At 36.8% G+C, this 21,664-nt stretch overlaps 1 protein-coding gene across 2 annotated transcripts in view; it reads right to left on the bottom strand.

Moving 5' to 3' along the window:
* Nucleotides 1-1,273: 1,273 nt before the first annotated feature.
* sinhcaf (SIN3-HDAC complex associated factor) overlaps nucleotides 1,274-21,664 on the bottom strand; it is a 33,369-nt gene continuing 12,978 nt past the window's right edge. For both annotated transcript variants that reach the window (XM_028817891.2, XM_028817884.2), the window contains exons 2-6: nucleotides 19,305-19,439; nucleotides 11,110-11,209; nucleotides 10,161-10,284; nucleotides 9,532-9,679; nucleotides 1,274-8,248 (exon numbers count right to left, since the gene is read on the bottom strand). In XM_028817891.2, the coding sequence (XP_028673724.1) occupies nucleotides 8,083-8,248; nucleotides 9,532-9,679; nucleotides 10,161-10,284; nucleotides 11,110-11,209; nucleotides 19,305-19,432 (666 nt within the window). In that variant the 5' untranslated portion in view covers nucleotides 19,433-19,439 and the 3' untranslated portion in view covers nucleotides 1,274-8,082. The remainder of the gene's footprint in view (nucleotides 8,249-9,531; nucleotides 9,680-10,160; nucleotides 10,285-11,109; nucleotides 11,210-19,304; nucleotides 19,440-21,664) is intronic.

Raw genomic sequence — 21,664 nt, 5'->3', positions numbered from 1 at the left:
AACCGTTTAGTTACATTTCTGTTGTTCCCCCCCCCCCAGAACTTCAGGGTTTGAAGTCCAAAGCTTTAACCTCTACACCACATTGAGGCACTGCTGATCCTCAACAATACTAGAGGAGAGGGGGAAAACCAACTTGAACAGTGTGCCAGTCCATCACTGGGTCAATTTAGAGTCACCGATTTACTTACCAAACACCGCTTTGTGGGGGAAATGGAGAGAAGCCCAAAGAGAACAGGCAAACTCCAGAGAGACAAAGGAGAAGAGCATCAGCAAAACATCAAAAGCTAGAAAGAAGAGATGCCAGAGGGGATGATAGAGCTACAGGAGATGTGCAGTTTGGAATACAGTGCAACAGGCACCCTACGGTTAAGGACTGTAGTCTGTTTGAGAAAGCCCATTCTAGCACCAGATTTTCTGACTACAGTCCTTTGTAATTGCTCCTTGTATGTCTTTTGCCATGCTTTTATCATAAACACTCACCTTCTCTGTGACCTTCTGGATGTTCTTGTCCCATTTGTGTTTGGGGACAGCTCAAGACCTTTGACCATACTAGTTTGTCATCATTGATGGGGACTCCAAGACTCCAGCACCAGCCCAGGCCTGAATGTCGGCAGTGGGCAAGTGGGAATACAGAGGGCTGCCAGCCCTTATTGCTCTTATATTCCTGCCATGAGTTAGTACCATCCCAGCAGGCCACATCTGGGTCTTGTGGAGGACAATAGAGGCACAATAAAAGGAGGAAATACAGTAAAAAGTCTACACATCCCTTTTACAATGGCAGACTTTTGTGATGCATAAGAAATTAAGTCAAGATGAATCGTTTCAGAACTTTTTCACTCTTATTGTGAAATTGACACATTTACCAATTAAGGTGAAAAACAATTTAGAATAAAAACCTGCAAAAACCATGGTTGCATAACTTGAACACTGTTATAAATAGGCTGTGTTCAGGATCAACCAATTAACCTGGGAGGGCAGATGATCAGTACATATGAAGGTTGAGGTTCAAGTGTAGACCATTATTTAGTTAGGCCACTTTGTTCCACTATTTACACGCACTCCTCATCTTGCTTATAAGAGAGGACTTTCAAATTTGTGTATACAAAAAAAAAACAAAAAACACACAATTTGGTGGTATCTATAGATGTCTGACATCATAGTCTTTACCTGCTTCAGTCGTCTTCTTTTAAGTGAACACCAGGCACCCAGATGAGGAAATGAAGCCAAACAAAGAATACGAAAGAAAGAGAGAAGAGAGACCATGACTCTGGCATGTTTACAAAGCATTCTAGTTTATTTTAGATCTAGGTAAAAAAATTACAGTATGTATAAAAATACAAAAAAACTGGCTCCATAGATGCCTAATACAGTCATACAAAGTGCATAGCTACGTACATGCTTGTAGCACAAAAAGCTAAGATACGGAGTGAGTCTGCTGCTGAGACAGTCTGAAGCAAAGCTGGGAGTCCAGGTCATAAGGCAATGGGAATCATCTCCATATTAACGCAAAAGAAAATAAATGAACGTGATAGAGATATTCATACCCGAGTGTTCAATCCCTATTGACTGAAACAGAAGATACATTTCAAAGAAATTATACACACTACTATGTATTGAAACACACAACACAGGAACTTTTGGAATATTATCCTTTTGAATAAGCTGGGGACCTCATACATGCGGTACGCCGATTTGTACTTTTGATTAAATAGCTCTGTAATTTAATACATCATATTGTTGACCGTTGGTTGGACATGCTTTTCACTGTACCCATGATAACTCTACTAGTACATAAGAGTCAGACATAACACTAAACACTTCAAATAGTTGATGTTCAAATTTTCAATTTCAACGATACACACTCTGTAATTGTTAAGGGAACAAAATGTCATATGCTGGGGAGCAGTAATGTCTATAAGACAGTCACACATTCAAGATCAGGTTAACCCAATTAAATTAAGGAATTTTTAATATCACTGCCTACACAGAAGGCTCCCCTTCAGAAGCAAGTGACTGGAAAGCAGAGATTTAGAATACACAACCAAACCTTAGCTTTATGCACACAACTACACTTGGCTCCGTAAGTATTTTGACATTCCTAAAATTTTGTAATTCTCTCTGTATACCATCATCATTAAGCAATCAAGATGTGACGCAAGTATAGACTTTCAGCTTTAATTTATGGGATTTGACAAAGGTATTGCATTAGGTTTTCAGAAATTATAGCCATTTATCCAGTGTTCCCTCCATTTTCTGAGGCTCAAAGGTAATTGGACACGTGACTGATAAGCAGTTTCATGGCCAGATGTTGCCTATTCCCTCATTATTCCAGAACATATTAAGTGGACAGAAAAGCGCTACATAAATGTAAAGTAGTACTATTATTCTTATTATTAGATGAAAGGTCTGCAGGTGATTCAAATCACTGTATTTGTATTTGGTAGCTGTTCACTGGAACTAAACATAAGTTTCAAAGAGGTGTCAATGCAAGCGAAGGAGGCCATCATTAGGCTGAAAGAAAATACAATAAACCTACCAGAGAGATAGCTAAAACTTTAGGAGTGCCAAATCAACAATTTGGTGCATTATTAAAAAAAAGGAATGCACTGGTGATCTCAGCAATAGCAAAAGACCTGGGAGGCCATGGAAGACAACTAAAGTAGAGTATCACAGAAAACCCCCTTCACAACATCTACCCAAGTCAAAAACACCCCTGAGGAGGTAGATGTATCACTGTCAAAGTCTACAATTAAGAGGCACCTTCATGAATTTAAATACAGAGGGTTTACCTCTAGATGCAAATCACAGGTAACACTGAAGAACAGGAAGGTCAGATTAGACATTGTCTCCACTATGTTATGGCATAGGCATATATGGCTGCCAATGAAACTGGATCTCTAGTGTTTATTGATGATGCAGCTGCTGACAGAAGTAGCAGGATGACTTCTGAAGGGCTACACCCTCTGCTCAGACTCAGCCAAATGCTGTAAAACTGATTGAAAGGGGCTTTACAGTGCAAATGGATAGTGACCTAAAACACAGTGTGAAAGCAACACAAGAGTTTCTCAAAGTAAAGAAATGGGATATTCTTCAATGGCTAAGTCAATCACCTGATCAGTACCTAAGGGCATGCTTTTCAGTTACTGAAGACAAAACGGAAGGCAGAAAGACCATCAAGCAACTGAAGGCGGAAGCAGTAAAGGCATGGAAAAAGGTATTCTTCAATAAGGGCGCACATCAAAAGACGAGCTTCAAAAGGGCGACCTCAATTGGGCGCGGCGAATAAAGGCGTTCATAGATAATTTAGATAATGATAGATAATAATAAAATATCTACGTGGCATTGCACATAATCTACAGCTTCAAGTGTAACACAACAATGAGTAAGAGCAGAAAACAACAAAATACAGAGAGCTTTAGAAATAGTTCGTTAGAAGTTCATGCATTAATTAATTGGATGTTTTAATATTATTGCTTTCACCTTTTTATACGTTCAATCATTGCCTTTATCTAATAAATTTTCTGTAATAATTTTGTTGCGTTTGCCTTTATTCGCTGCGCCCAATTGAGGTCGCCCTTTTGAAGCTCGCCTTTTTTGTGCGCGCCCTTATTGAATAGAACCAAAGCATCTCAAGGGAGGAAACTCGGCATCTGGTGATGTCCATGGGTTCCAGACTTCAGACAATCATTGACTGCAAAGGATTTTCATCCAAGTATTAAAATAATACCTATATTACTTTGTCCAATTATACTGGAGCTTTTGAAAATGGAGGCACTGTGTGAAAAAAATGGCTGTAATTTCTGAAAGCTTAATGCAAAGCTTAAAACTTTGTTAAACACCATCAATTAAAGCTGAAAGTCTATAATTCTGTCACATCTTGATTGCTAAATTTCAAACTAATTGTGGTGGTATACAAAGAGAAAATGACAAAATTTACATCAATGTCCAAATACTTAAAGAAATATTCCCAGCTTTGCCTTCAAGCACATCTAGCTAAATAAAAATAAGAAGCAAAAGGAAACAAAAAAGGCCAGTGGTTTAAAACAAGCAACATTTTCTTTATAAATAAAAATAAATAGCAACAGAGAGATCCTTTATTACAGTATTGCCCCAATTATAATTTCATATTGAAATGCAGATCTGAAATGAACTACTACTTCACTTTTGTCATCCACTTTAAGTTAGACTTTGTTCTCAACAGCAAATAAACTCTTCAGATTTGTATTGATAGATAACTGTATAAAAATCCTACAAAGGAAGAGAAATAGCTGCCCATGTCTCTTGATTATTCTTTTTCTAGTGCTTTCTGGAAGAATTAAACTGTATAATTGACAAAAAGGGGATCAAGGCTTTGTGCGGATTTGAATCAAGGTTTAAAATACAGCTTGCATCTTACTGTGGCAACCATGGGTGACAAAGTCAGATTATTCCAAAATAATCCATTGTGTTTACACATTAAAACATATCCTTCACATGCACTTTTTCAGTTCTACTCTCATCTTCTGAAAATGGTGTTAAGATGCAGTATTGCAACAAACATTTTCAGAAAAACTAAAAACAAATCAAAAATTTGCAAGGATTACATTTTCCAAGAGTGAAATATACTTGTGCTTTTGGATACTGTCTGATTTGGTCCAAAACTTTAAGTGCATTTTACCAAAAAGGGTAATCAGAGATGCAATTTACAGAGTCTTCTATTCAACGATACAACACTAAAAATGAGAATACTTCAGATTTAGGTCATTTTTGTAATTTGTTTCTCCAGTAAAAACTCCCAATTTTGAATTTTATGTATAAAGAAAAACGGATTACCTAATTTGGAGCTACATGCTTTATTTCCAGTTGCGATAGGTAGAAATAACGCTGAAAAAAAATGTCACAAGGGCCCACGGTCACTGTTTCTCCCATAGAGTGGTCAATCAGCACTCACCTAACAGCCACTGCTTGTACTGTGGGCTGGAGCTCCGACAACTAGGGGAAAGCTTCAGGAGTATGAGAACACACTCACAAGGCTACCTTGAACAAGTGTAATTAAACAGGACATTTGTTACACAGCTTGTAACTAAAGTTCTAACATAATCAGATTTTCTTATACAGTATTACAGTAACCTGGTTGTGTGATTTTAGTTGATTAGGATTCTACTCATACTGGTTTTGGCTTTAATTGGAAACTGCCTGTTTCAGCTCCCTATAAACCAGCTAATTTCTAAACAAAGCTGTAAAAAAAACGGGCACCCATGACAATTCAGTTCCACCACTGCACATTTATCTGAGGTTTCCTGCTGTACTGTATAGGACTTAAATGATCAACTTAAAACTATCCATCAATCCAATGTATGAAATAGTTTTCTCCTAAATATATATACATACACAAGGGCCACTGCAGAATTGCTAGTTAGCCCACCATGCAGCTCCTCAGGATAATGAATACTGGAAAAAACAAATTTAAACAAAAGGACAACATGCATAATGTACAGACAGTGCCCAAGGTGGGATTTCAACTCAAAACAATTGTAGAGACGCATTGTTACCCAAAAAACCTGACAAGGAAACTTGCAGTTGCATGTAAATAATAGTTTATTTGATGGAGGGTTTGCTTTAGGAGCACAAGGTAGTTGAGAGCTTAAAAGCTTGCTACAATAAATACTTGCAGTCCAACCCTGACCCAGAATGTCTCAGAGTGAAGGAAAATATACAACCCAAGACCTGAGGCCTGCTTTAAGGGTCTACACAGGTTCAAATGGCACCCAGATTTGATTCTCGGTGCTGTAAAGACACACAAATGACCACAAGGACATCTTACAGGAACAATTTGGAACCACCTGGGCTCTAAATGGCGGATGTTCCCAAACTTGCATGCTTCACTCTGCTGCTAATGTTACTTTTTCCCAGCCAATGTGTTTAAAGGTTAGCTCCTTACTAATTCACATCATTTACTCTCCAGTTTTCTCCCAGACACTGGCCTTGGCATGTCATTGACTCTCACAAAAATTAGGACAGAATGGTGGCACCTCTTCAATAAGAAGCGGACATAAAATGGCTGAATCAATGGGGTGCTGTCATAACAGCTACTGTACCAAAAAAGAAGCAATTTATGACATTTATTTAAACAATTAGCTTTACTATCTTAAATGCTTGAAAACATTTTCCTTTAGGAATTAAATTTAAAGCAGTTACACAAATGAAAATGGGTCCTGACTAGAAGCTACTCAATCATTTTTGTTTCTATCAGTGTGTGCATAATAAAGCACTGGTGCTAGTAGTCATTTTATAAGCAGCAAGAGGACAAAATCTTAACAGAGCTCCAGAAAACTAATCTGTCCTCATGGTGATGGGTGAGACCACATGCTAGATCAACAGACCAAATAATTGGATGCTCCTAAAGGTCCAATCAAATTTAAGTATACTAACAATGAAATAACACACTCCACTTAGCCAATTCCTAACTGGCCACAGCTAAATCATTAACTGGAACAAAAACCAGCAGTCACTTTGGGCCAACAGGTAAGAGATGTCAAAGCTTTACTCTAAAGGTTAACAAGAAGAGAAGTGTCTGAGAGCAACCTTAACTGAACATGCTGGTTATTACTTACTTGGTGATACAGAGTTGTATGAGATTCCCTGAAATGTGAATTTAAGTTAAAATTCTAGAGACAAATCATAGTATAGCTCATTTTCTAATTTACAAACAAACAATATATTTACATGTATATTTGCTCCCCTTTTTCATCCACATAGAAAAATGTATTTAAAAAGAGGTTTCTTTACCTCACATATAAAATGCTGAATATTTACAGCGCTACAGCTTTCAGGCTTCAGGAAGTGAAACGTTTGGCAGTTCAGCTGGTTTCAAAGCAATAATAGTAACAACAGTAAGCCTCACAAAGGCAAAGTAATATGAAAAACCTATAATAAGATAAAATCTCAACTTTATGTTGGATATACTGCAGACATTAACATGGAAATGCCAACACTAAAGATACTTAAAATGTCTCACAGAAGATCCTTTAATGTATATCAAATCTTACTAGTAAATATGATGGGTTGTCTTCTCCTATATGTTTAACACAAAATAAACATTATTATAGCATATAATACTGTAATAAGAATTCTAACCACAGTTTCTGGGATTTCTGGAAAGGCAAATACTTAATATAATGGAGTTTGGTTTGGGGGCTACTGTGGCACCAATATCTGTTAAGCAATTTAGTCTTTCAAAACTATTTATTTCTACAACATGAAATTAAATCACTTGTGGCATGTCTGATGCAAGGTTTAACACTGCAGATTCAACCAACTGTAAAAACTGAATATAATATGTGTATTAAAGCAAATATTTTGCCAACACTAAAATTATGCAAATTACTGGTTCCAGAATGAAAAGGTTTCATCTTCAATTACCAGGTATAAGAAATGTAAACAATGTTCTGTTTAGACACTTACCTGCAATGAAGACAAGAAAAATATCTTCTAAACTTAGTTTTACCAAAATATAAAAGATGACAGGTTGCACCAAGTACCAAAAAGTCCCACTTTTTTTTTTTTTTATATATAAACTCCAGTGTAAATGTTTGATATTTTAGATAAATAGTTTTCCCAAAGGAGACTTCTGAATGACATATTTCCAGTTGCAATGAAGTTAAATAAGACAGTTAAGATTAAAATTCAACATTGAAAGGCCTCTAAACAAGGATAATACAAAAACACTTGCTCATACCGAGAGTCCATTTGAAAGGTACAAGTCCTACAAGAGAAACACACACACACACACAAAAATGCCCGTTTCTTGGGGAAAAAAAAGCCATCTTCAAAGCCAAGGTGTGCTGAGGTTATTGTACTTCAATAGTTTTACTGGAAACATACCCAAAAAATGCATGCATGCAAGGGGTTTCTTGGCTCAGTTTGATGTGAGGAGTGGCAAATGACTTCAGAATGACTGAATGAGGAATTGAAAAGAGAAACTGAACAAAAAACAAAAACGCCTTACACACAGTCCAGCTGCCATCATCTTGTATGAGAAACCTATGGATGCTTCTAGTAGTGCTTGAACTACACGTATTCTTTAGTAGGGTGTCAACCATATCACCATTCCTCTTCCTCTTCCTTGAGGATGGTTGGAAGAGCTTCGGAGGGCTCTGGAGCCTCAGAAACCATTTTTTTGTTATTACAGCAGGGCTTGAAGAGATGGGGGTCAATAAGTACTTCTCCAAAGCGACCCTTGTAGATAATACCACAGCATACCTTTTGCCTTGAGGTAAATAAAAGAAAGTTCTTGTGAGTTCCACTTGCAATATATAAGTATCACTGCAGATTTGCAAACATGGCTCAACCTCTTCAATGCATAATGAGAGCTCTACAAACACTACAACGCAAATGTACATCCCTGAAACTAAATACTAAAAGGTGAAATACTGATGGTGCTAAGCCTTGCTTAAATTAGGCAAACATAACATATACAGATCATTCTCAAACCTGCTTAGTTCAATTCAAGGACATGGATGGTCTAGAGCCAGTCCTCACAGCACTGGGAACAAGAAAGAGGCTAACCCTTGATGGGGTGCCAGTCCATCACAGGAATAACTGAATTGCCGATTAACCAAACATGCACATGTGTGGAAATGTGGGAGGAAAACCATGGTACTCTGATTGAGACATCCTAGCATGGGAAAACATGAAAACTTCAAAAACTAGAAGAAAAAATGGTACTGGAAGCCAGGCAGACTCAGGCAGTGTAGTGGTTAAGGCTTTGGACTTCAAACCCGGAGGAGGTGGGTTCAAATCCTGCTGCTGACACTGTGTGACCATGAGCAAGTCGCTTGACCTGCCTGTGCTCCAATTGGAAAACCAAAGGAAATGTACCCAATTGTATAATAAATATTGTAAGCAAATATTGAAAAACCTGGGACAATTATGGAAAGAAGAACTCATTCAATAAATTCTTGTATTTGTTAATCACTAGCCTAGAAATGACAGAAGTATCTGAATGTCTGTATTCCACACCCTAGTATAAACTAATGAACATGTAATTGAAGCAATGATAATTTTACCTCTAAACTAGGATCAAGATTAAATATTAAAACAGATAAAGTCAAATCTGTCAGACTGTGAGGTCTAAATGGAATGCTAGCTTCAAAAACAATGTAGTCGTCATAAAAAGTAAACAAACTAGAAACTTCCCAAGCCATTACAGTGCTCTTCTATATTCGATGAATAAGTAGAAATTCGATCAATTTTATGTACATTTAGATTAAGGGCAAGCATTGCTGTTAGGTTTTCATATGTGTCTCCCACCACACAATAAGAGTTTGTCATTGCCCCGTTAAGTTTACTACAAAATTGTGTTACTAAAACGAGTCTCAAATCAATAGAAAGTTTAAAAACCATCTAGTTCACATTCTGCACCATAATTTGCAGAAAATCTTAGATTAAAATGAAAAGTAACAAAACTAAAATTATTTAAGGAAGGCCACACAAAACAACTGGTGTAGGCTTAAATCTAAAACACTGAGAATATTATACATCCATTTGTACCTTTTCCAGTATGTGAGGTCAAGAAAGGAAAATACTGGCATCCTACTGGAGGGTGTGCCCAGTTCAGTGTCTGAGCCATCTGAGTGATTGCTGTATGTTGGAGACTGTGCTGGGGAGGCACTTGAAGTGGTACTATGAGCATCAGAATCTAAGAGAGATGGAAAACACATCAAATATTAGTTTTTCTTACTTCATTTACTTTACTAAGTTTTCTTAATTTTTTTTTAGCATCTTAAAAGGTTTTTTTTATATATTTATATTCCATGCTGACCTTGGAATTACTTTTAAATCTCAGTGTTTTTAATAATTCCTGACTGGGTACCCACCCTTGGGTATGTACATACCAGTATTAAAACTTGGTTTGACTGAATCACAGTTATACCAAGACAGTCAAACTGAAATAAACAGACCTATGTAAAGAATATAATGCTAATAAAGTTTTAAAAAAAAATCAATATTGTCATTATCACAATAACACACTCAGACACAGTGCAGACTACTATAAATGATTACTGCTTTGGCAAACAAATGAAAACCTTGAAAAAACTGATTAGACAGGATAAAAAATATCTTGAAATTAAATCTATACATTGTCACATCTTGAGAATGGACCCTGCAATATAACATACTCTGCCTTTTTAATTCCTTCTTAAGTTTACTGATTTGGCTTGGCTTGACTCTCCTGGAGAGGGATTTCATTTTTTTTGGCTTCACTGATGTTTTCACACTTGGTCCTCCTCTTGCATCCACCACCTATAAAAAGTAAACAGATCTTTAAAAAAAAAACAAAAAACAGTACACTAGATATACATTTACATATTTCTTTTAAAACTTAATACTGGTTGCAATGACACCCTTGAAGCTATACTAGACCACTGAACCCATCTCATTAACACAAAATCCACCACAAAAGAACATGTTTAAAGTTTTAATACTACTGCTCATGCACTCTCTCCAAAACAGTCAATTCATATCAAGGAAATAAATGTCAATTGCTTTAATTATTATGCTTAATTGCATATTGATGTTGCACAAAACAATTTTAATTAGCACGTTTAATTATTTTAAGGTGTAAAGGTACAAGCCTACCCATCCTTTCACTTTCTGAAAACACTCATTCAGTTTAAAGGATATAAGAAGCACTGAAGCCATTTTTGTGGCGTGAAACATAATAAAGTTGCCATTTATTTGTAATCTTCAATACGGAAGGGTATTCATGTCCAGATTCCAAAATGGGCAACTATATTTTTCCCCACAGAGCAACAATTCATTAATATGAATGCTCAACTGGCATTTCCAACTGCTTATAGCATTCTACGCTAAACCGTAATCAAGCTGTTCTTACTCAGAGCTTGAAATCAAAAATGGTTATTGTGACTAGTAATGAAATCATAACAAGTGAAAGATACCTAATAAGAATATTCTGTCTTAATAAAGGGCAGAATTGAATCATACTGCTGATCAATGATGGCAGCTTACTTAGATGAGAAACAATACATTTTTCAATTGCATCCAATAAACTTTATTTAAAGAATAATTCTGGAAATACTTCTAGTCCCAATCACTGATCATACATACGTGATTCCAGTTCTTTTTTGAACCAACAGGCAGTTTTTTCCACCTCTTCACTAGCAGCACACAGGCATTACAGATTTCTCCTGAGCGAGTTTCATGTAATCTACAAAATAAATAAAACCATTAATACACATTTTTGTCATGTGTTGGCTCATACATGATGTTTAGAAGTATGGAATGGCAAACTTATAAACAAATCATATACGACTCTAGTGCATTTTTCCTTCAAACTCACTGATCTATTTTCCTTCAGAAATAAACTAGCATGTGTTCTATAAGTAAACACAAAAACTATGGGTTAGCACCTCCAAAACCATAGTCTAAAGCAGAACATTTTTAATTAAACAATTGCACTAAATAAGACTTAAAATTTCTTTCATAATATCAAAAAAATTCTCTTTTTGTTCCTCTATCAACTATAGAAATTCTAATTGGCCAGATAATATCAAAAGCTATGGTAACGTGCAGGACTTGGACTTGAGTCAAGGGTCTTGACCTATACTCTGAACAGGATTAAAGACTCAGTAGCTTGATGCAAATTAAGTGCTTCATTGAAAAACCTTCAAGTAAAACACCAGCCAAAGTTTTAAGTGCATCCCTACCTAGCAATTTTCTACATAACTGTACAGGATAAGTTGTAATTGCCAGTTATATCTACTGTATTTTTCCTACCACAACATTAGACAAGCAGAGATAGATTTCAGTAGTTCTGTTGGCTAACATGCACAACATAACACTAAACCGGGCATTGTGTGTTCCCAAGATCAGATTTAAACATATAATGTAATTGCCATTTGTTCATTGAGCTTCCTCTTATCATAGCTCTTTCTTGCTGCTCACCTGTTTTCTAGATAACCCTACATCAAACTCAATATAAATGCTACCAACGTAAATATTAATAAGCTCAAGTGCTGCATCTAACCAGCTAGAAGGTGATTTTTCCATCTGTACATTTACCATACTTGTGGCTTTCAGGGCAAATAATGATATGCAAATACTTACACAATCAGCACTGTATTCTCCATTCATCAAGGGTAAATTAAATACAAGCAGACAATGCTACCAACGAACCATTGATCAGAAAGAATAGTACAAAACGTGATTTAGTTTAGTTCTGCACTAACAAAACACACAACAGCCAAAATTTAAGCATGAAGGGGAACATATACTCCATTGCCAATGTGTTTAAACAGTTTTAGAGTACTAAACCAACAAATTATTCACTTATAGCTTTTCGCAAAAAAGCCTCATGCTTTGACCAAGTATAATTCACATGAAACAAAAAAGAAAAAAAAAATTGGGAGTGCATTGGCCAAGAAATATGAGTAGTGTTGTCAGTTCTGGAGATCATTCGCTTAAATTTGATGTAGCTAACAAACTAGGTATCTTATTTTAAGATTTCCAAAATAGTTTACTATAGCTTCCTGAAAGAAACATTTAAAAGAAGCAGTTCAAGCTATTCAAAAATTATCTCTAAAACAAACAAACAGATGCAAACTTTTATGCTGTTCAAATGAAATCATACTCTCCCATCTCTGCTGCATTACCCTTGTGTCACCAGCAGGTTACAACATAAGGTCTGTTTTTAAAAAAACATGCATACAATTATTTGTGCAGTTATGGCTGCACTAGGTGTACAACATGTTCTCATTAAGACATTGCATTCTATGCTTTTCTACAGCCCTCCCTTGACTGATGGGGTACAGAAGTTTATACTGGATACTATAGACTTACCAAATGAAAATGTTAAAATGTAGTAGATTTTGTGACATATTGTGATTGTGCAGGTCAGTTTTAGTTATTTACTGATGAAACTGATTGTTTTCATATCAAAGTGACAGGAGAATTCTCCAATCAAATATCTTAAATACAAACATCAGCCTATCAGCTTTCAAGAAAGCCCAAATGTATGTGTTAAGCAAAAGGATTTTTATCTTAGCAGACATGCTGCACTTAAGCAACTGCAATTTAAAAGAATGTAAATATCTAGGCACCCTCTCTGCCTTGCAAATGTCCCATAGTATGAGTGCAGGGCTGTGAAAAAAAAACTGTGGAGACAGGTTTTGAGCCATAATCAATACTTATAAGTTATGGGGGTAATTAAGTAATGAGCACCCTCTGGCATATGTTATGGGAAAGTTCAGAGCTCTAGTGTGAATATTCATAAGATTTTTTACCCAGCCCAAAACAAAAATTGGGTTACGTGTACTAGAAAATAACAAGTATATATAAGAAGGTATAGAGGCTAGAATGTGCTCACAAGTGCATTTAAATAGTTCTAAATTTGTCATTTAGAATTTAAACTAGTAGAATGAAATAGATAACAGGAAATATATACAGTGACCCCTTCTCGATCACGGGGGTTGTGTTCCAGAACCCCCCACGAAAGGTGAAAATCCGCAAAGTAAAAACCAAATGTTTATATGGTTATTGTATATATTTTAAGCCCTTACAAACTCTCCCACACTCTTCTAAACATTTCCCGCACAGTTATACAGCATAAACCGCCTTATTACGTCCACTTACAGCTCGTTTCGTGCCCTGGTTAAAGGACACTGCGGCCGTAGATCTTATATTCTTTTCATCCTTCTTAATATAACGAACCATGGACTCATTGATGCCATAATGGCATCTTACAGCAGCGTAGCTGTTCCCTTCCTTCAACATATCCAAAACTTTTACCTTTTCAGAAATCGTTAGCATCTTCTGTTGGCGCTTGGGCACGACCCCGGAAGCAGTCGCAGATCGTTTTGGAGACATAACGAAGGGCTTGACTATGCACAAAGATAAACACAAAAGAGCACAAAATTTAACTCTTTACACAGCGAAACACATTGATGCTGAATGAACAAGACGAGATGCTGGCTAACGCAAAGCGGAATCGAATGCTGCTCTCCGTCACTGAGCCAATCAGCACCCAGCAACTTAACTGCGTGCTCTGATTGAGTAGCTTCTCAGCCATCCGCCAATAGTGTCTCTTGTATGAAATCAACTGGGCAAACTAACTGAGGAAGCATGTGTCAGAAATAAAAAGACCCATTGTCCACAGAAATCCACGAACCAGCGAAAAATCTGCGATATATATTTAGAAATGCTTACATATAAAATCTGCGATAGAGTGAAGCCGCGAAAGTCGAAGTGCGATATAGCGAGGGATTACTGTAAAGGTAGCTATTAGCCAGTATACTGGACAGAAAGCCATAAGTGAAGTAGCACACCACAACTATACCTAGTCCCTGGTTAGCCATAGCTCACCTGGTAGAATAAGGCAAGTCTTAGGTGAAACCTAGATTACATCTTTTTACATGTTGCTGCATAGCTGTTGTTCTGTGATGACATGATACATTCATTTTCTTCTAGAGTGAAATGCTCCCAAATGACTGTTGCTATCCCTTGTTTGACCTAATTTGCTTATTCATACATTGTTGGAACATTACTTGAAAAAGCTAGTTTTAATTGAGGGTATATACAGTAATGTGAAAAAATAAGTAGACCCTACTGAATGTTTTCTTCTTCTTTCTTAATATATGTTATCAAGATTTGATCTTCCTTTAAACTGTATCTCTAGGTAAAGGTGATGTAATTTGGGGGGGTGGGGAAAGAGATGAAAATTTGACTGGTGTTGACCTCAAGTTGGTGTTTCCTATAACTGTCTAGCAGTCTCTGACATTGACTAGGAGTTAACTTTTTCCCCAACTCTTATGCAGGATTCTTTCAGCTATGCAATGTTTGAGGAGTGTTTTGTGTGCATCCGGACTTTGACTTGGCTATTCCAGAAACCTCCATTTTTGTCTCGTTGTTCTTTTATATTTAGGGGGTCATTGTCATGTTGTATGGTCCACTTTTGGTTGAGTTTCTATCTTCTGACAGAGGATTTCACATTATCCTCAAGCACCCCCTGGTACAATGAAGAATTCTTAGTGGATTCTATGATGGTGAGCTGCCCAGGTCCTGATGCAGCAAAAGAGTCCCAAACCATAACATTCCACTACCATATTTTACAGCTGGTATCATGTTCTTCTGGTCAAACGTGTTTTTTTGGTTTTAGACAAACATGTCTTCTGGTACTGTTGCCAAATAAGTCTTTGCCCGGTCTATCCAAAGCACATTGTACCAAAAGTCCTGGGCCCTCATGTATAAACAGTGCGTATGTACAAATACGTTGTGTATGCCCTTTTCCTCTCACACTTTCAAATATATAAAAACTAAACTTGGCATAAAACCATGCACATTTTCACAGTAGCCCCATTCCTCGTATACGCACGTTTCTGCTCAGTTTTGCAAATTGGCAGCACCCAGTGTCAAAGCAGAGCTACTGTTTCCATGTCAATTACCTTTCTTTTTCATGTTTGCATCAAAGACACAGGATTTATCAAATACACCTAAATTAACTGCATATCATTTACAAATTTAACTCACTTGATTGTAATCATTCTGTAACAATATAATGGTGCATACAATGGCCAAACTATTCCAACTACCATAGCTGCTGTAGCGTTGTTACATTCAGTGCGCCACTCAGTGTATTTTAACCCATTATATCTGAGTGTGGAATCACCGCTGTAAAGCAGCTGATTGGAAAGCTCTATGGCGGTTTGTGTTGAGAGTGCAGAGGAATATCGGGATTAAACATCTAGCCCTGAAGAACATTTATAGCACACACTTCTTCAGCCATGTGCACAGTCTATTTGAACTTCTCCAATCCAGCAAATGCTTCAGAGCCTTTCCTGCACGGACCTCGAGGTTCAGAATCAGTTTCATCCCTAGAGCTATAAACGCACTCAATCAGTCCATAAAGTGCTCCCGGTAGAACTGTTTTTACTTAGAATTACAATTACCTCACTGTAAACTTGCACCACAGATGTAATATTGTGCAACCTGAGCCACTGAACCATTTGCACTATAAAATATGTACATGTATGTTATATAATATGAAAGCAAACTAAGTACATTTTTCATTTTTTTTTATAGTATTATTGTGTTCCTATAAAATGATAAAATATGTTTATGGAGGATTTGCATATAGAATCTCATTGTACCATACAATAGCAATAGAGGTATTCAAATCAATTCAATAGATGAGAATGCATATTTACAGATGATGATGACTGGGTTCTAAGTAGGGAATCCATTCCCAGACGGGTTTATCCATTCCCGGGAATTCGGGAATCCCGCAGGTCATTCCCGGGAATCCCGGGGATGACACAGTGCACAGGCATCTCACACGTGAACGGTTTTAGAACGACTGACACTTATTTTTAATAAAACTACTGCAATATGTTGACACAAATAAAAGACTAACCTTATCTACAAGCAGTTCATGCTGTCATATAACTACAAGTATCTTTAGTTGCGGTAATAAGAGCGTAGAAAGCACAACGTGTCTAGCGTGCGGTCGTCCAGGCGAGAGCGCACCTTCATGCAGAGTACGCCAGCTGCTGAGAAAGCACGCTCTGCTTCCACTGAAGTAGGCGGCACAGTCATCAGATACTAATAGACTTGTTCTAAACAAAGCCCACACTTGCCATTGCTCTGAAACACCGCCATTTCAGCTTTTACTGATGCATCCAGTTTCTTGTCATCATTCTGTGATGGCAAGTTTCTTGGCACAGATAATGCGGATGCAACAGACTGACGCATTGCAATTTCAAGTTGCTGTTCAAACCTGTTATTTGATGAAGTGCAAGCTGCAGCAATGGCGCCACCTTAATTATTTTCAACTATAACTCTGTTATTTCTTGATCGATTTTTACACTTTTACACACTATATATGCGAGCTTGGCCGTTCCCGTTTTCCTGGGATTTACAGCAGTTTCATTCCCGGGAATGAAAAATGCCCAGGAATGGATTCCCTAGTTCTAAGTCGATTTAGATTTCCAAGAGCTATCCTCTTGGAGCTCTGTTCTGTTAGAATACTAGGATGTATAGCTGACATCATTTTAAAATGAAATGCTTTAAAGTATGTATGTTACAATATACAGATACATTTTTAACTTCATTTAAATAATGCAAAAAACATGTGGAGCACGGTGGCGCAACAGTAGCGATGAGCTGGTGCCCCGTCCAGGGATTGGTCCTGCCTTGTGCTGTATGCTTGCTGGGACTGGCACAACCCTGGATGGATAGATGGATTGAATAACTAAACATGTATTACTAAGATTTTTCAGTGTTCCTTAAAAATTTTGAAGATTCAGCGTTCTAAGCTTACAACTGGTCTGACATTTATTACAGAGCTTATTGCACGGCGATTAGTTACGTGGAGAAAGAAAAGGAAGGACAGGAATTGAGGGCTGGTACATTTGAAAGAGACAGTACTGCTGCAATAAATTATTTCATCATCAATGGTCACGCATGTCCCAGCAAGCATCTTGCGGGAGGCAGGAACAATCCCTGGACGGGGAGCCAGCTCATCGCTACCACTGTGCTCCCATGTTTAATACATGCTTTAATGCATTTCATCATGAAAATGATAAAGTATACATCCGAGTATTAAAATTGTTCAGTGAGCTGTAATATCATGAATGTAATGTATGTAATGTATTCTGTGTGGAGAGTAATGCTTGCATGCTCCCGTCGGCGTAAGAGAAAGCCCATTTAAGAAGCACATGGTGATTCACACACATAGAATATGAAGCATTTAATGTGCTACTTTAGTTAAGATGGAGGTTTACGATGTTCTACATTAAATGACAAAATAAACTATGAGATTAAAGTGGAAATTTCGAGATTAAAGTTGACATTTCAACCTTTTTTTCTTCGTGTCCCTATTTTTTCCTTTTCTCTGCACCCTAATACACTTCCGTATAACACTAAGATGGTGGGCTATGACTCACCTTTTCACGCGATTTTGATATCTGACCACTTCTTTTTTTATTTCAAGCACTGTGCAACTTTCTGAACTTGTACTTGAGTGTCTCTGACACTCTGTATCACTCGATCACCTTGCTTTTGTTGTTTATACCACTGCTTAAGCCAACAAATAGTATGACTTTCCTTGCCTCCATTTTGCATTTGCTGAATTTTTTTTTTTTTTTGCTTTTGCCATTGTCTTTTAACCAAACACTAAATGGAAGGTGATATTTATATTGATTTGTGTATTAAAACATGCAAAATTCTGGGAGGTGTCAGGGTAAGGCTGTAAGCACATGTACATGTGTTAAATTTCACATTTGTTGGGATTTGTAAAAGGGAAGTGTGTAGAACTTGGCGTTCGCACAGATTTATGCGTCTGGATTTCTTTGTTCGTACACACATTTCCACTTCTGTCTGTACGCCATGTTTTAGTGTGAATTCTACGCACGGCGTTACACATGAAGCCCCTGGTCTTTACCTAGATATTTATGGGCAAACTTGCCTTGATATTGTATCTGGCACACCTCCCATGTAGATCTGTTTTATAGATCTATCTAATTGTAGACTCATGCACTTCAATATTAACATTGCCAAAATCCACTTTTAAGTACCGTGGTGAAATGTGGAGGTTCTTAGAGACTTCTTTAAGCATCTTGCAGTCTACTCTTTGGCTTGCTGGGTTGGCCTGGCCAGGAAAAATAGACAGTTGTTTGAAATCATCTCTACACTTGTATGATCTACTAGACAATTGACTAATTGACCTCAAATTGTGAGATTTACATTTCCCAGACTTATAGGCATCTAATACCCTCTTTCTGAAGGCCTTAGAGAACTCTTTCAAACTAGGCATGGCGACAAAACACACTTAAACAACAAATCACAAACCAAGCTAAATTTATGAGGTTTAGACAAAGTCCTTTCTAATGATCTAATATTTCTCACCAGATCTGGTACAGCTACTTCTACGTTTAGTTATCTGAGGTGGTGATACATGTAGAAGTATATCCTGTATATTTTTTTCTTTTAAATTGAGTAACTTATTTACTTGTGACAAATGGTAAAAATATAGGTGCACCCACTACTGTTACTACATGACCAAGAACAGCTAGTATTATCTGCCCATATTCAATCCTTTCTGATAAGGAAACAATTTTACTAAAATTGTACAATAAAGAAAATTGCAAACTATGCACTGTGACACTTTGTATTTACTCTTTCATTTTCTTACTTCAAACCACAATTAGAGATTCTACTATATGTATACACAGATTTGCATGTACAAAAGTGAATGTTCAAGCAACTTCTACACAAAACATATATGATTACGTAACAACATGGATACCTACCCAAAGCAAGTCTGGAAGTCCTTTTCATAGCGCTTGCTATCAGTAAATCGAGAGCTTGATGATTTGGCTCTACAAATGCAACAACCATCTATACTTCGGTACATCTTTGGCTTATGGAAACCAAACATCTTTTCCCTGCGGAACAGAAAAGGAATCACATAATTAAGCTTTGTCTAAAAAAATTGTTTCATATTCTAAGCTGAAGCCAAGTTCACAAACGGAAAAATTTGTGAGGTTTTGACATCCATTCATTAGCTTACTGTAATCACTTTTGTTCAGGGTTTGGGAAACAAAGCCTCTGCCAGCAGTAACAGAACAAATATGGAACTAGGTCTGACTGGAACAGAATAATCCAGTGTAGGGCATGCCCACTAATACTGAATTAATTTAGTCATCAACTTCAACTGTCACGGAGGAAAGAAGAGTTACTAGAGGAAACACTCAATCAGAAGAGAACAAACAGATACACACACAAGGCCCAGAAATCAAGTCTAAATCCTTCATGGTAGCAACAATATCTGTCATGACACAGGGTTATTTAAGTTTAAAATACTTAAATTGTATATATTGCTGTCATTTACACACAAATGTATGCAAACAGACATGAGTCAATCCGTTGAAACAAACAGAAGTAAAAATGACCATTTTAAAAGTACGGATGCTTAGAGTGAAGAGAATGCAGCTCCTTCAATAGCTCACTTTTCTCATTTTTTGGATACATGTGAACAAATTAAGCTACCTCAAATTAAGGACATGTCCATCTAACATGGCTGTACTCTTGCAAAATGTGATTCATTTTAATTTGCCTGTTGTCATCAATTTTTTGAATTTGCACAGTATATGTTGCAAATGACAATGGAGTTAAATAATCACATAAGTTAAATGTATGCCATATGCAAAAATGTAAAACCACACACACACTGAAACAGTGTGCATATAAATTGTTTCCAATGTACACAGTGAACAACATTTTATATCCATAAAACTAAACTTATATGCATGATGTAATTCCAATAATTCTCCAAATACTTCTAAAAACTGTTGTCAGTGACAGAGTACGGCAAAGTATTTTGATAAACTAAAAACACCCCTGTTCACTCTGGTTCATATACACACAATGCTGAGGAAAGTACACAACATGTCAAGAAATGACTGGACTGTCTGGAAAAGTTGTGCAAATGTATCTAAAGCAAGTGTATGTATCTCTGCATGTTAATATTTGAATTTCAACTCTCTACAAAAGTAAATATTAGCATCATATATTTCATCTATAGACATACATTCTGGCTATGTGGCTTTTGAAAACTGTAATACTAAGAAATAACAGCCAAAATGCCAAGATTAAACAAAAAAACAAAAGTGCACAGCTATTGCAGATAACCTTTTGAATAACATGCTTAATCAAAACAATCCCTGAAAAACATTCTCTCTAAACTGCTATCCATGGTCATGAAGGTGCAGCCACCAACCTGCATGTTTCACTCACTATTAGAAAATTAACAACACTGCACAACTTAACTGTTTGAACACTGGAACATTCTAGACGAGAACAGGCCATTCAGCCCAACAAAGCTTGCCAGTCCTACCCACTTATATCTTCCAAAAAAACAACATCAAGTCGAGTTTTGAAAGTCTTACTGTCTACCACACTACTTGGTAGCTTATTCCAAGTGTCTATCATTCTTTGTGTAAAGAAATACATCCTAATGTTTGTGCAAAACTTACCCTTAACAAGTTTCCAACTATGTCCCTGTGTTCTTGATGAACTCATTTTAAAATAACAGTCTCAATCCACTGTACTAATTCCCTTCATAATTTTAAACACTTCAATCATGTCACCTCTTAATCTTCTTTTGCTTAAACTGAGAAGGCTCCGTTCTTTTAATCTTTCCTCATAATTGAACCCCTATAGTCCTGGAATCAGCCTAGTCACTTCTCTGGACCTTTTCTAGTGCTGCTATGTCCTTTTTGTATCCTGGAGACTAAAACTGCACACAGTATTCCACAGTATTCATTAATGCATTATAAAAGTTGAGCAGAATCTCCTTGGACTTGTACTCCACACATCGTGCTATATAACCTAACATTCTGTTAACCTCCTTAATGGCTTCTGAACACTGTCTGAAAGTTGATAGCATTGAGTCCACTATGACTCCTAAATCCTTCTAATAAGGTGTACCTTCGATTTTCCGACCACCCATTGTGTATTCAAGCCTAATGTTTTTACTTTCTATGTGTAATAGTTTACATTTACTGACATTAAATTTCATCTGGGACAAATCTGCGCAATCCTGTATGCTATCCAAGTCCTTCTGTAATGATATAACGGATTCCAAATTATCTGCTAATCCACCTGTCTT

The sequence above is a fragment of the Erpetoichthys calabaricus genome, chromosome 1 (assembly GCF_900747795.2).
Source record: "Erpetoichthys calabaricus chromosome 1, fErpCal1.3, whole genome shotgun sequence".
Classification (NCBI taxonomy): Eukaryota; Metazoa; Chordata; class Cladistia; order Polypteriformes; family Polypteridae; genus Erpetoichthys; species Erpetoichthys calabaricus.
Note: the sequence above shows the minus strand (reverse complement) of the source record. Positions and strands in the feature narration are given on the sequence as shown.